A 14,539-nucleotide genomic window follows, 5' to 3' on the forward strand; every position below is an offset into this window, starting at 1 on the left:
CTTCAATTGGTGAGACAGTTTCTGTAATATGTTGTTGAATATCTTTCTTTCAACCATAGTAAAAATGATGCAGCGGATTCTGTTCTAACACGTTTTATAGTCCCAACAGGCTTTATAGTCCCAACAGGCTTTCCTCAAAGCCACAAGACTCCATTTAAAAAAAATACAACAATTTGACCTCACCGATTGTAAAACACCCCTCATGGGGTGTGTTTGTCTTCAACTTGATCTGAAAAACAGATTGACTTTTTTTGTTTTACAACATATATGCAGGCTACAGTAGGCACTTATGGACATGTGGCTAACATTGGCTACCGTGCATCGTATGGTTCTTATGTCTCCGTCACACAGTACAATGAATATTAATGTTTCGGCTGCCGTGTAATTGGCCTGTTATGACAAACTTTTCATCCAGAATAAACTAGACTAGTTTACAAACCTGGATTAGTTGTAAGAGTAGTGGAAGCTGGTGGTTTTAGATAATAGCGTCACCAACAATGTAATCGCTGCTCAGCAGCAGGAAAATATATAGGCTCAAGTGTTTTTGGCTATTTTAAAAAGGTTGTTTTTAACTATTTGAAAGTCAAGGGATTGGAAAATGACATAAATTGTTCATTATTTTGATATCTGTTCCCTGGCATGAACATTCCAGAGACTCATTGTTTCCAGGAAACAAACAATTTGGCCCAACACCTGGTTTGGTGGCTGTTTGCTCCTTCATGCTTGCATAGATCACTGAACAAAAGTTCACAGTGGGGGTAGTTGAGAGTTTGGGCATGTGTTGAAATGCCTCGGGGTGTGGAGTGTGCAGAAAGCCAGAAATCTGGCATTGACTCTTGGGAAACCCCACCAATTTAATATGCTCATTTTGTGCAACGAGGCAGTAAAATATTTCTAATGAACTAAGCCGCCACCAGCTTGAGATTCAGACCTGATGAAAACCACAGTCTGATGAGACACATTAAGCACTTTCTGCACCACTGGACTGGGCTGCATTTTGATTTTGGCCGCTAAACAAAGAGCGAGAGGCGGATACTACACAAACACAGAGAGTGGGTGCAATCGAATCACATGCTTTATTAGCTAAGGCACTGCTGAGGTAAGAGCAGAGCAGAGCGACAAAGCACTCTCGGGGAGGAAGCAGGGGCAGACTGAGGAAGAGATGGAGGAGCAAAAAGAGGGAGTCTTCATGGGCTAAATAAACGAGAGCAAGTCCCGGCCTTGCTCTCAATAACATAAACTGCATGTATAAACCCACAGCAGACAGACATGAAAGAGCACAAGCAAAGGAAATAATGTCAACCTCCAGTCTTTCCTCTACTCAAGCAGGCAGCGTGTTCACGTGTTTGTAATTTATTTAAGACCGAAATGAGTCGGATCGTCTTCACATCAAGGCTGATGATGCAGAGTTTGTCGGTTTCCTTTTCATTAGCTTATTAGGTATAACTGAGGACTTGCTTCATACTTGTCTGATCACTTTTGTTTGAGAAGTCCTGCGGACTTCAATAAGCTGCTGAGTTGAGTAATGATAGCAATAATGTACCTGGTAGAAAAGCACTGTAAGTGCATCCCATTTACATTTGGGATGTATATCATGACCGAGTCTGAATACAGCCGCTGTGTTGCGTTTCCTAGTAGGCTCCTTTGGTTTTTAATATTTGATGTCAGTTTTCTGTTCTCCCTCTGGTTCCGTTCACCAGAGAGGAACTTTTCAACATTGGACCTTTTTAGTTTACAAACTACACTTGTCAAACTTTTTCACAACTTTTCACCCAACCGTAAAGTTCTGCAGAGCTTTTAGTCGGAGGAGCAGCAATGACATAGTGACAGCTGATGGATGTGGAATACAGCAATTGTAGCCAACATACAGAGCCATGCAGTTTTGTATTGTACTTCCCTGTAGTCCTGGTCACATGCATACCTCTGGTTATCGTTTTGTATGCCATAAAAAGTGTCAGGCCATGATTATTTTCATTATTCATTTATCTTTTATTATTTTCTAGATCAATCGTTTGGTCACTAAAATGTCCATCCCAGTTATTCAAAGTCCAGGGTGATGTTTTTAAATGTCTTGTTTTGTCAGTTCAAACCCAAAGATATTCAGTTTAGTATGATATAAAAACAGAAAAGCAAGACATTTGAGAATATAATATAGTATGCCTAAAACATTAATAATTTAGTATGTCATAAAAAAATGTCAAAATATGTTGTTAAACAATGGCATAATATAGTCTAATTTTCCTGTGCAGCCCTCATTTGCTGGCTCCTTTAATTGTCTTTCAAACTTGAGAAAGCCTGTCCGTGCTAACATGTCTCCTGTCACACTATTTGATCTGTTTCTTGTTTCATAGCATATTTGACTTCTTTACTTTGGACCTTAATGTTTACGTCACCCTATAAGGATCAAACAGCCTCAGGTCTTCTGTCAACCTGAGCTACTGGTCATACCACTCCGTCTCGACTAAAACACACAGTGAAACCTCTGCACAACCTTTCAGCATGACTGATTCTTCTACATGTTACAGATACAAATACAAGCCATCAATCTGCATCATAAAGCTCCTTTGGTTTAGTGTGGGAACACACTGGGCCTTCCTGGATCGGAGCTGGTTTTTAAATATCAGCACCTTCTATCGGTGAGCTATTCCTGAAGTCCACAGTTTACTTGTATCTGCTAAGATTTGTCATTTTAGGAGCAAACTTGAAGAATCTCAAGATTGGTTGGCTGGACAGGAGTCTTGTCCTCTCTGCTATTTGCAGACAATGTGGTCCTGTTGGCCTCCTCGGATCTTGACCTCCAGCATTCATTGGGGCGGTTTGCAGCCGAGTGTGAAGCGGCAGGGATGAGAGTTAGCACCTCCAAATCCGAGGCCATGGTGCTCTGCCGGAAACCGGTGGATTGCTCCCTCCAGGTGGGGACGGAGTGCCTACCTCAAGTGAAGGAGTTTAAGTATCTCGGGGTCTTGTTCACGAGTGAGGGTAAGATGGAGCGGGAGATCGACAGGCGGATCGGTGCGGCTGCAGCAGTAAAGCAGGCGCTGCACCGGACCGTCTTGGTGAAGAGAGAGCTGAGCCGGAAGGCAAAGCTCTCAATTTACTGGTCGGTCTACGTTCCTACCCTCACCTATGGTCACGAACTCTGGGTCGTGACCGAAAGGACAAGGTCGCGGGTACAAGCGGCCGAAATGAGTTTCCTCCGTAGGGTGGCCGGGCTCAGCCTTAGAGATAGGGTAAGGAGCTCGGACATCAGGAGGGAACTTGGAGTCGAGCCGCTACTCCTTCGCATCGAAAGGAGTCAGCTGAGGTGGTTCGGGCATCTAATCAGGATGCCTCCTGGACGCCTCCCATTGGAGGTTTTCCGGGCACGTCCAACTGGGAGGAGACCCCGGGGAAGACCCAGAACACGCTGGAGGGATTATATCTCCCAGCTGGCCTGGGAACGCCTCGGAATCCCCCAGTATGAGCTGGAAAATGTTGCGGGCGAGAGGGAAGTCTGGGTCAGCCTGCTGGGCCTGCTGCCACCGCGACCCGACCCCGGATAAGCGGAGGAAAATGGATGGATGGATGGATGGATGGATGGATGGATGGAGTCTTGTCCTTTCACTTGAGACTTTTAGGCTTCAGCCTGTCTTGCTGTTGTTGGGGTGCTCAGCCTGTGGATCACGCTGTTTGCATTTTATTCTATTGTTTTATTGTTGTTTAAGTTCTACCTATTACACAATGAGTTGTTTTTTCTCAAATTGTTTGGCATAATACGCCATGATATTTTAAAGCATACTTTACGATGATAAATGTAATCATATTTTATGGAATTGTATACTATGATACTTTATGATTCTTTTATGACTGACTATACTATCATGACATTTTATGACTGATACTATACTATGATAATTTGTCAAAAACATCATAGTATTGTATGCCATCAAAATTGTTAATGACTCTTTGTTTGCAGAAAGCATTCCCTCTATCCAGGACTTCTACACCTCCAGAGTCAGGAGACGGGCAGGAAACTGCAGACCCTTCACATCCTGGACACTAGTCCTAGAGCACTACACCAAAACACTACACTTTTTTCATATATATTTACATCTTTAGTCAAATGTTCATGTTTACCTTGTTGAGCTTTGTTCTTGCTTTATGTAGCTGAATGTCTTTTTCTGGGTAATTCTTCACATACTTGGCTAATTCTGACACTGACTTGATGCACCTGATGTTTACTTGATGGTTTGGAGACCTGAGGAAGATTGAAATGTCTGTTTGATAAAAGTGTTGTAGTTCGTCAGACACTCTGTGGTCCAAATCTCCTCAGGCTGAAGTTCATTATCTTTGAAATTCTGTTTATTGGGAAATAAACCATGTATGATCCTGCTCTTTTGTTTTAGTCATTCAGGGATTCAAACCAGCAACCATCCTGTAACATGTCCCCTGCTCTCCCCCCGGGCCACTGCTGTCCTCAATGCAGTCAGAGAAACCATAAAAGAGAGGGAGAAACGTTCTGCATAAATGATCTCATGTGAATCAGACTGAGTGAGTGAAAATGCTTGTTGACATAACCTAAATGACTAGTCAGTGTGATGTAGCTGAGAAAAGGCCACTGCTAGAGAGAGAGCACCAAAGTCTTACCTCACTGTCTCATCCTGAATCAGTGTGTTGTAACAAAGTTCAAGCAAGAACGAGAGCGAAAGGAACAGAAAGAGCAGAGTTCAAAACCCGCTACCTCCTCACCATTTGTGCTGCACGACAGCTCAACAGTTTCTTAAATTACTTCTGCTTCAAACACATATTATAAAAGTTCAATCAAAACACATGTAGCACAGTGTGTCTGTGACTGAAATCTAAGTTTAGGCATTTAACCATGCCTGGTTCATCATAGACACACTGGTGGTTAACTGCTGCCTTCTGGCCAATCACTGGAAGAATCCGCTGATCTGAGTGACTCATTTCTGCCTCAACTTTGCCAGGCTTTTTGGAATTATTGTTCATTTAGTCAAATAGACCATAAAGCAGGGTATGCTTTAGGGCGGGGCTACCTTATGATTGACAGGTCTCTACCAGAGCTGTATAAGCCCAAAGCATCTTTGTTAGTCTTTCCACTGTTCCAACAATCACCAGCTACGGTTTGAGAGACTGGATAAATAACGGATAGAAGAAGTAACTGCCGTCACATATTACCGTTTACCTTCTAACCCTGCTTCTGGTGCTGACCAGTGCGTCGGTGACGTCGAACGTGATGCACCAAGAACCCCCCCCCAGCAAAGCCAGAGCACCGGGGCGGCCACATGGCCTAGTTCGAGCGAGGTTTCACATGTTTTAAAAAACCTGCATCTATGCGCTCAGTTTGGTGGAAAACTTTCTTGTCTCATCTTGTCTCAGATGAGACATGAAAGGCAGACTCCTAAGTTCTTTTTAAAGAAAATAAAGCATTTTAAATTTCATTTGTGTTTTGATAACTGTTACATATCAGTTATCATATGTAACTGCATGTAACAATATCACACAATATCACACAGCTGCATGGTACTATGACACCACATTCATTGCTGATAGCAGCTTTTCATTGTTTGCCTTTGAGAGTGGATGGAAACAGAAACACAGATGTACAGTAAAAACACAACAATAGTTTCAAGGAGTTTTATTCTTTACCGTAGAAACACTGTACATAAATTACTTTCTCTGAGACTAATATTGATGTACGGATAAGTGGAATTTCTCAACCTTCAAAATAAAAAAGATCAACCCATAAAACATTTTCAACTCGTCTCTGAAAAAAGATTGGTAGCATATGACGTTAACACTGTAAAGTTCCTGTTCTTTCCTTTAAAATGATTTAAGATGCCTTCCCAACCTTGTAAACACACACATACACACAAAGAAAACTCCTCTGAGAGTACAGAGACCCACAATCAATGAGAAAACATCCACATCGGTTTTTGATTACCGTTACTCATTAAAGTCACTGACGGCGATGCACTGTCCCTTTAAGGAGAAACGAGCAAAAAACGAGGAGAGAAGCAACGATTAGTTACTACTCACAGCAACCCTTCCCCCCAAAGCCATGACAACATGTTTCTATTGCAAGCAATACTACTACCGTTGACCGATAAAAGCACAAGGTCTATGCATTATGAGTCACATTTTGCAGAAGTGAAGGGCTCCTGGGCTGACAGGGGACCAGTGTTTAACCAGACCGGTGAGCCCACTCGGTCCGCAGAGAATCAGAGACCGCCGTGGCACCGTGGTCGCCCCGTGTCCTCACAGTCTGACACTGTACAACTTTATAGACCTCGCAGGAGGACGGGGGGCGAGAAGGAGTGGCTTTACAACTGACCAAACAGATAATAGATAAGAAGGAAACAGAAACACAACTCAAAGTGTTTAGTTCAGATCATAGTCCATTCCGGTGGTGGTGGTGTAATAATAGTAGTAGTAGTGGTATAGGTAATACTATGCAACTGTTTTTTGTTCATTTTTTATCCCCTTTTTGTCTGAAGCAAATGCAAGTTTATATATAAAAACAAAACAAAAAATCAAAACAGAAAATAGTCTTTTTTTGTCACTCGTACAAATTGTAGTCCTTTTTTGTGCCCGTTAGAGAGTGTCCACAACAGTTCCAGTTCCTTCAGTCATGATGGCTCATGGGGGTCTATAACCCAGAGTGACTGGTCACACCTGGACCCACACAGATATGATACCTGCGATATCTGCGAGGGATCCACAGACATTTGTTACGTCGACTCCTGACAGTTTACAACTGTCGAAATGCTTGGGGGCTCATCTCATTGTGATGGCTGCGGAAATGCTCTGTCAGCGATTTGAACGAGTTTCTACACCCCACTGTTTCACAGCTAGATAGCACTCCGGTTAGCCCCGCCTACCAGAGAGAGGGGGAGGGGCATGCGTGCAGGCTGTTTATTAAAGGTAGAGGACAGGGTGAAAGAAAGAAAATATAGATAGAAAAAGAAAGAGAGAGAGAAAAGGCATTGGTCCGAAGACTAAACCTTGTTGCAGGCGCATGAAGATTGTTTGTAACTATCACAACTGTAGTTTGTGTTGCGGGTCATTTGCGTTGAAGTGATCGTTCACTATAAATCCTACTCCTCAGAATAAAACTAATTTGCAAAAATGGGGTCACTTCAGTGGCTACTTTTGAGTCTCAGGACAGTTCATTCTGTGACATCCACTTTGTGTTAAAACTCAACTTTTTGTTAGTCTTTGACAGTCACACGGGTAGAAATCGATGCCGTGTTACCTCCTCCCTATCTCACTCTGCCGTAGGAACTGCATGTTGTTAGCACTGTCTGCTAGCTCGGGATACTGCTCTATGGATAACACATAGTAGCCATCGTACCCCAAAACCTTCCCGCTGCTCAGCAGCTGCCTTTTCTCTCCCTCCGTCCACAGCCGAACTCCTTCCTCCCCGTCTCTCACCCGCTGCTGTTCGCGGGCCCATGCGCTCGCCAGCGCCCTCTGCCGGGCGTGCTCCAGGATTCGTGCCTTCTCTTCGTCCAGCGTTGTCCCGTATCGCACGTGGAGCGCCAGGGCACCGTACTGCAGCTCCACGTCAGCGAAACGCCGCGTTCTCCCATTCAGCACCGTCGTCGACTGGGACACTGTGACGTTCACACCGTTTTCCAGAGATTTTCTGCCCGAGGTGAGCCGCAGCGCGCTGAGGTCGTTCTCTGGCAGGCTGGTCTTGATGAAGTAGTGCGTGTCTCGTCCCTCCACTGTGTAATGTAGGTCTTCAAGGTAAAAGGCATTGTTTAAGACTGCAGCCACTTTGATGCAATCCTCATTGGCAATGTTGAGGGCGTTGGTTACCACGCGGCCTTGGATCACGGCGAGCATCACTCCCTTGCCAATCAGAGACTTGACTGTGGAGAACCACAGCCAGGGTTTGGCGTGGCCTGAATGCTGCCGGCTGAGCTGGATCTCTGGCATGCGCTCAAAGGACAGGAACGCCTGAGACTGACGGGTCACCTCCTGCTGGACACCTGAGATAGACTGAGGACGAGAGGAAGAGGAGCAACGTTTGACATCATGTGCTGCATTACCACATACGAAGTTCATTACACACTGCTTTAAAACAACATTACATGACAATATTTTTTGACGTTAAAGCCGCTACATTTTAAATTCAGAGTGGTTACGTTTTCACAGGTTTTGAGCTGAAGCTCTGACTACACACAAGTGAATTTAACACGAGTGTCCTGTCTATGGGGCCCTTTAGGTTTCACGTTTCAGATGGTAGGTTTATGGCAGGTGGGCTAATCCTTTTATTCATCAAATTGATATCAGTGATATTACATTGTTTGATTTGAGAAAGCTCCAGAATATCACCACCTGTATGGGCCCCGAACCCTACATGTTCCCTACAATCTTTGGATTCCTTGTGCCCTGATAACAAATTCAAGTTGAGTGAACTGGTAACAGGTAGGAAGTTAGGACAAACACACTGAAGAAGAACAGTGATTACATGCCATCGTGGTAAGGAGCTGGATATTCTTATGTACTCTAGCTACATACACCCACAGGTATTGAATAATACCTGTGGGTGTATGTTATTGTTATGTGATTGTATGTGTATTACATTTTGATTCTCCCTCCCAGGGACTGGGGGAGAAAATGAGACATCTGGCTGTATCTTTGGACACTGTATCTATCACTTATGTCTTTATTATTTTATTATTGCATTTACTTGCTGTGAAATAAAGGCCTGGCCTGGCCGATCAACATGCCTGTAGCTTCTGAATGTCCCGGTGAGCAAGGCCATTACTGCACAAATAAGTCCAGTACATTAGCACTTCAAATAACCTTTCCCTCCACATTTTCTGTTTGTCCTTTCTGAATCTGCCACATCTATTTTTGTCTCTGTTTTCATTAAGAAGTGTTCATGTCACGTCTCTATTTCACTGAATATCAGCAGTCTCTCTCTCTTTGTGAGAGAAGTGTGACTTCCACCAAACAAGTGTATAAATAGCAACCGTAACAGAGCGGCTGTACGGAAAGAGGAAGGAGCAGAGAATGCAGCTTTAAGCCAAAAGAAGCAATGCATGATTGGTTTCGCTGGATGACTCTTTATTGTCTCCTCCTCATTATTCTCAATCCATTTCCTCCTCTTACCCTCTGTTTCCTTATTTTCTTTTCTCGGGTTCTATCTGGATTTCCTCACCTTTTCACCTGCTTTGTTTATTTAGTTATGTCATTTGTTCCATGAGTTTTCTCTCCATTGCATCTGCTTTTCTTCTTTATTGTTTTTATTATTTTGCATATGAAATGAACTTTTCTTTCCTAATGGTCATTTCCTAATAGTATAGTATACCTTCATGATATATAAAACAATTTAATGTTATATTCAGTTTTCCTTTTTCCTATTTATGGAGCTAAAAAATGTGTGCTGCTACGCCATTGCAGGTGAAATAAAGTTAAAATATATTCAAATAATAGCACTAAAATCATAATACAGTTATGATCACATCACTGGTTGTGGCCTTGAAGGTTTGAGCAGTGCAGCAGCAGCATGTTGTGCTCCATGTTGATCTGATTCAGCAGGATGAGTTCAGCCTGCTGCTAATACAACAGGCCATTGCTGCTCTTAAGCCATCAGCCTTTCTATCTAAGAGTACTCGGTATACATACAGGCAGGTCGTCCCACAGCTGGCTCTTCTTCATCTCCAGTGACGGCTGCGTCAGGTCAAACTTGGGAATGGGGAATCCTGGGATGGCGTTGTGGAGATGGAAGCCAAATGTGACCAACCAGATATTGACATCTACAGAGAAACGGAGCATTGGATGTGGAAAAGAGAAAAATAAAAGAAGTTGATGAGCATGTTGCTTTGATGATTTGCACTCAATAGAGGCGTCTGTATATTTCTTATGATAACTTTATAAACCCTTTTAAAAGGTATAATATGCAAGATTTTCCTAATAAACAATGTATATACTGATCAAATATAATCCCTCTCAATCATCACTATGACCCTTTAGACATGTGTCTATATATGCAGATTTAGACGCTGCCCTCTGCCTGGATTTTCTCTGTTCTTGTGTTCATCTTGTCAGCAAATAACAAATAGCACAGTAACATCACTCAGGGTTCGCGGGCCTTTCAGGCTGTCAAAAACCTCCCCTTTGTCACACTCCTTGGTGTCTGATACCAAGGCACCCTTTAGCGTCTATGATACAAAAACTCACTTCATATCTCCGTGTTAAGTCTACTTTCCTCCTGGCAGATGGAACTTTTTGTCACCTGTTGCATCAGACTTATTTCACCATGCTGTTCACTTTCACTAAACAGCTTTCAGGATAGTAAAAGTATAGTGTGTGTTACAGCCTGCATTTCTAAGAATTAGTAAAAAACCCTCACTACTCTATTCAGGCTGATGGAATACAACATAAAAACCCTATTCGTTGTCAAACTGCATCCACTGCAGTAATTAAGTAATGCTAGCATGTTGTCACAATTTCTTCTACAAACAAATGAAACGATGAGCTTGTGTTTTTAAAAACAGCTTGGAAAATAGAAATATGTTTGGTTATCCGGCTTAAACATGTTTTTAGTTCCTACATTTACTATATTTATAGAAAGTAAAAGTATTAACCGTAGTGAATAGAAGGAGACCCAGAATAGAACTTTTTAGGACAGCTGTTCTTTTATAGCACTTGGTTTGAAACCATTGAAAACTCCTGCTCCACTTTTTCTCACAGAACATCTTTTGACCCAAATAGTACAATCCCTCTCGTGCTTCTTTTCTTTAAATGTCTCCTTGTTACCTGTGACGTATTCTTTGACCTGATGAATCTTGCTGATAGGGTTGTTGCCTCGAAACATGTAGAGGTTGAAGGGCTGGGGGTCTTTACCAACACGTGTCCATGTGCTGATGTCAGGAGTGGTCCACCTTTGTAAAACACACACACACACTCTTGTCAAATGTGACAATGACAGAACAATAGCGTCCTGTTGTAGAGAATAACCTCTCACGCTTGGACTGTAAAATGAGTGAATACCTTCCAGCTGGGATGTCGTAGTCTCTGTCTCCAAAGTGTAGCAGTCGTGTCAGAGGATCATACAGGCCTCCATGGAAACCAATCACCAGCACAAAGTCTGGGTTGGAATCAAAGTAAACCTCCCCGTACGCTGTGTACTGCACCTGCACACACACACACACACACAGATTTATGATCTGATATGGAGACACAAAACCATTTCAGTAACAGATACACACACACACATTCACATGCACACATACCTGTTTAAGCAACAGTCCGTTGTTGCTGAAGACAGCCAGAGGGGTCCCGGTGTTATCACATGCAATATAAAACTCCTCTCCACTGCTGATCTCCATAGCAAACACATGGCCCTGTGCAACAATAAACATAACAATTAAATACATTATGAATATAATGGTAAATAGACTTGCTGTTGTATTAGAACTCCACGTGGCAACAGGAGGGCTATAAATAATGGCATCACCATTATTATGAATTATTGTGGGTGTGGGTAACTGTATTCATAACAATAAAACACTGTTACGGGTTCCTTAACCACTGCTACAGAGAGAACCATCACCCCCTCTCTAATTGAGAAGCTGCACATTCACCGTGTTTTCCCTCTGGTCACTGGAGGGAAACCTACATCACACGGACTATCATAAATCAAAAGTTGAGAGTGAAAACCAAAAGTGACTCATAAATAGCAGTGAGTGGGAGATCTGTTCAGAGAAAGCAAGACTCCTCCACATGCTGCTCAATTTGTCCGTCTCTTGCTAGAAACACTGGAGAACTTCTGAGTTTGGAAAAATAAATTGTCCGTACTTTCCTTGTCAAATTTGACCAAATACAGTATTCTAGCAATAATGACTTCTCCAGTGCAGCTACCTGCAGATCGTAGTAAAAGGACGTGATCTCGGAGCTGGAGTGGTTGTAGACGTGAGTGATCCTGGTGGGGTAGTTCAGGTCAGCGTAGAAGAATTGCAGGTGTTGGCCCAGACTGTTTCTAGAAGCCACACGCCGACCCAAACCGTCATAGCGGTACTGGATGGTCCAACTAGCCGCTTTACTGTAGACACGAACTAGAAGACCTGAATCACAGATGAAGAAAAAAGGATGTGAAGAATGACGAGACAACATTAGAAGTATTGATTTCAGTGAGATTGTTACTTTTATCTAAAATGCTAAAATTTTAACAAAAAAAACTAGGGTTGAGGCTCTGCCACACCAGTGTTTAAAAGAACAAACATTGTGGCAAAGCTAATTCATTTAATTAGAATCACCTCGATCACAGGCCAAGTAAGCTTTGACACATGAGTTGGTGCTGTTGACCAATAACAAGCTGTCTTGGTGCGTCTTTATGAATCCCGCTACTCTTCTTGGCAGGACAAATCAGGTTACAAGTACCTTGCATGTACCTTACGTGCAAAAGCCGCCCTTTGCAGCATTTTGCTAGGATTGTCCAGGCGTCCAGGCTCTCTCCATTTTCATCCAAGGTCAGCACTGTCGAGACAGCGTTATTATGAATGCTCTTCTTTGCGAGACCCGCCCTGCGTAGCTTATTGAAGCACAGACGACCTGAACAAATGCTTTGTCCTATGCCCAGACCAGTCAAACTGTACTCATCACAAGAGGAGAGCATGATTTAAACCCAAACTACTCAAGGTCAATGCCTAACATTAACCAATCGTCTCAACAAGTTACGCAGGGCGGGTCTTGCGAAGAAGAGCATCTTCATAATAACGCTGTCTGGACAGTGCTGACCTTTAATGAAAATGGAGTCAGAGAGGAAAAAAAGGAGGAGCTGTGTGGCTTTTATTTAACCCTCAGCAACCAAGCTACCACGCTAAATAACTGGCAGTCATAAAGCTAGCTACCTCGGAGAGCTATTATACCATGATTGTAACTAGCTATCGGTAGCAAGTTCCCAGCTGGTACATATTCACCAACAAGCCCTACTACAAGCCCTACTAGTAGTAGGGCTTGTAGTACTAGTCACTACGTCATCAAGCTTCTCGCACAGCTTTTCATTAGGACGCACATATAAACTTCTCTGTGTCACTTTCTGGAGTGACCGGGCTTTTGTGTTACCATAATAACTCTCACCTTTGGAGTTGTATTCAAATATCTCGGCTCCTCTCTGTCTCAGGAAACCGTCTTCATCCAGCCTGTACTGAATGTCTCCCAGACGAGTGATTCTGTCCCTCAGGTCGTAGCGTAGAGGGGTCAACCGACCACTGTTGCCCGGGTTCAGCAAATGCAGATTCCCATTCAGGTCATAATTATACCTAGAAGGCCAGAACATTATACTATTAACATCTGGCATCATCAAATGATGGGGCTGTTCTCTGTTTAATGTTCTGATCCTACCTCCACATCATCTTCTCATTGAGGGAGACCGTCTGTAGCTGTCCGTCAACGTCATACTCGTAACCATATTTGGTTGTGTTGGCGAATGGTCCAATCTTGATCTCACGCTTGGTGACTCGGCCCATGTTGTCGTACTGAATGGTGATCCAGTACATCAGAGACCTGAAGATCTCATACTGGATCTCCTTGATGCGGCCGTGCTGGTCGAAGTGTTTGGTGTAGGTCATCACTGCTGTGGAGATGATCTAAGACAGGGGGGGAGAAACTATACATGACTGACCAGACAAGACATGGGCATCGACACTAATCAAGAGCCATCCAGGGACACAAACACAGTGACAACCAGACAACATAGGAGCCAGCCATCTGATTGCTATTTGGGGTTTACAGCATTAGCTTTAGAAGAATGGTTTTTTTTAGGCCTTTCTATCAAGCATCTCAGATTCACTCCTTAGCCGACTGAATGGTTCAGCTGTTATGAGCCTCATAGGTGTAGCAGGCCCCTTCTAACCCGTGTTAGAAGGGGCCTGCTACACCTTTTAGTGGGTAGGCTGCTACCATCTATTGAATCAATCAATATGAATACAAGAAGACGACGTTGACCTCTAGTGTCATAGTTATTATGATGGGAGCTAAGGAGGAAGTCAGGTGACTCATTGGATGGTTCAAACAAACAGGACTTTTACTCAGCACATTGCTGTCTGTGTCCCGTGTGAAACCTAAAGTTGACGTTGACTTAGTTTACCATATTTTTGTTAGGTGGCGTACGCACGGCACTAATGCCAAGTTACATAAGTTACATGAAAAGTGTGCTTATTTTACCCAAACCAGGATCTATTCTATTTAATTTTGTACTTGTATTTTAAAGATAACATGGAAGTCCCTATTTCTTTTTTTCTACCTTCACACGGTTCAGTGTTCGCATTTCAAAATTTAATTTGATTTATTAAGGTCTTTAACATATTTTGTTTGCAGAGTAAACCTTTGAAAAAAATGGGTATATTTACTGACTATTATTCTTAATAATAATGATGTCAAATACACCATACTATCTGTCAAATCATCAATTACGTAGAAAATTGTTATATGTTGTTCTAGCCGTATCTCCAACCCCAGTCCTCCCTGAAAGGATGGGGGAGGATGAAAAAGTAAAGTCAAACAATTGAGGCTTTAGCTGGGA

At 42.9% G+C, this 14,539-nt stretch overlaps 1 protein-coding gene across 1 annotated transcript in view; it reads right to left on the reverse strand.

The window, feature by feature from the left end:
* Positions 1–5,665: 5,665 nt before the first annotated feature.
* Positions 5,666–14,539, reverse strand: part of tenm3 (teneurin transmembrane protein 3) — a gene marked incomplete at its 5' end in the record, with an annotated part of 247,755 nt that continues 238,881 nt past the window's right edge. Inside the window, 8 exons of the mRNA XM_079160005.1 lie at positions 5,666–8,004; positions 9,640–9,770; positions 10,774–10,898; positions 11,008–11,150; positions 11,250–11,360; positions 11,878–12,080; positions 13,096–13,277; positions 13,360–13,604. Coding sequence (XP_079016131.1) covers positions 7,249–8,004; positions 9,640–9,770; positions 10,774–10,898; positions 11,008–11,150; positions 11,250–11,360; positions 11,878–12,080; positions 13,096–13,277; positions 13,360–13,604 — 1,896 coding nt within the window. The 3' untranslated portion in view covers positions 5,666–7,248. The remainder of the gene's footprint in view (positions 8,005–9,639; positions 9,771–10,773; positions 10,899–11,007; positions 11,151–11,249; positions 11,361–11,877; positions 12,081–13,095; positions 13,278–13,359; positions 13,605–14,539) is intronic.

The sequence above is a fragment of the Pholis gunnellus genome (genome assembly GCF_910591455.1).
Source record: "Pholis gunnellus genome assembly, chromosome: 5".
NCBI classification, from domain to species: domain Eukaryota; kingdom Metazoa; phylum Chordata; class Actinopteri; order Perciformes; family Pholidae; genus Pholis; species Pholis gunnellus.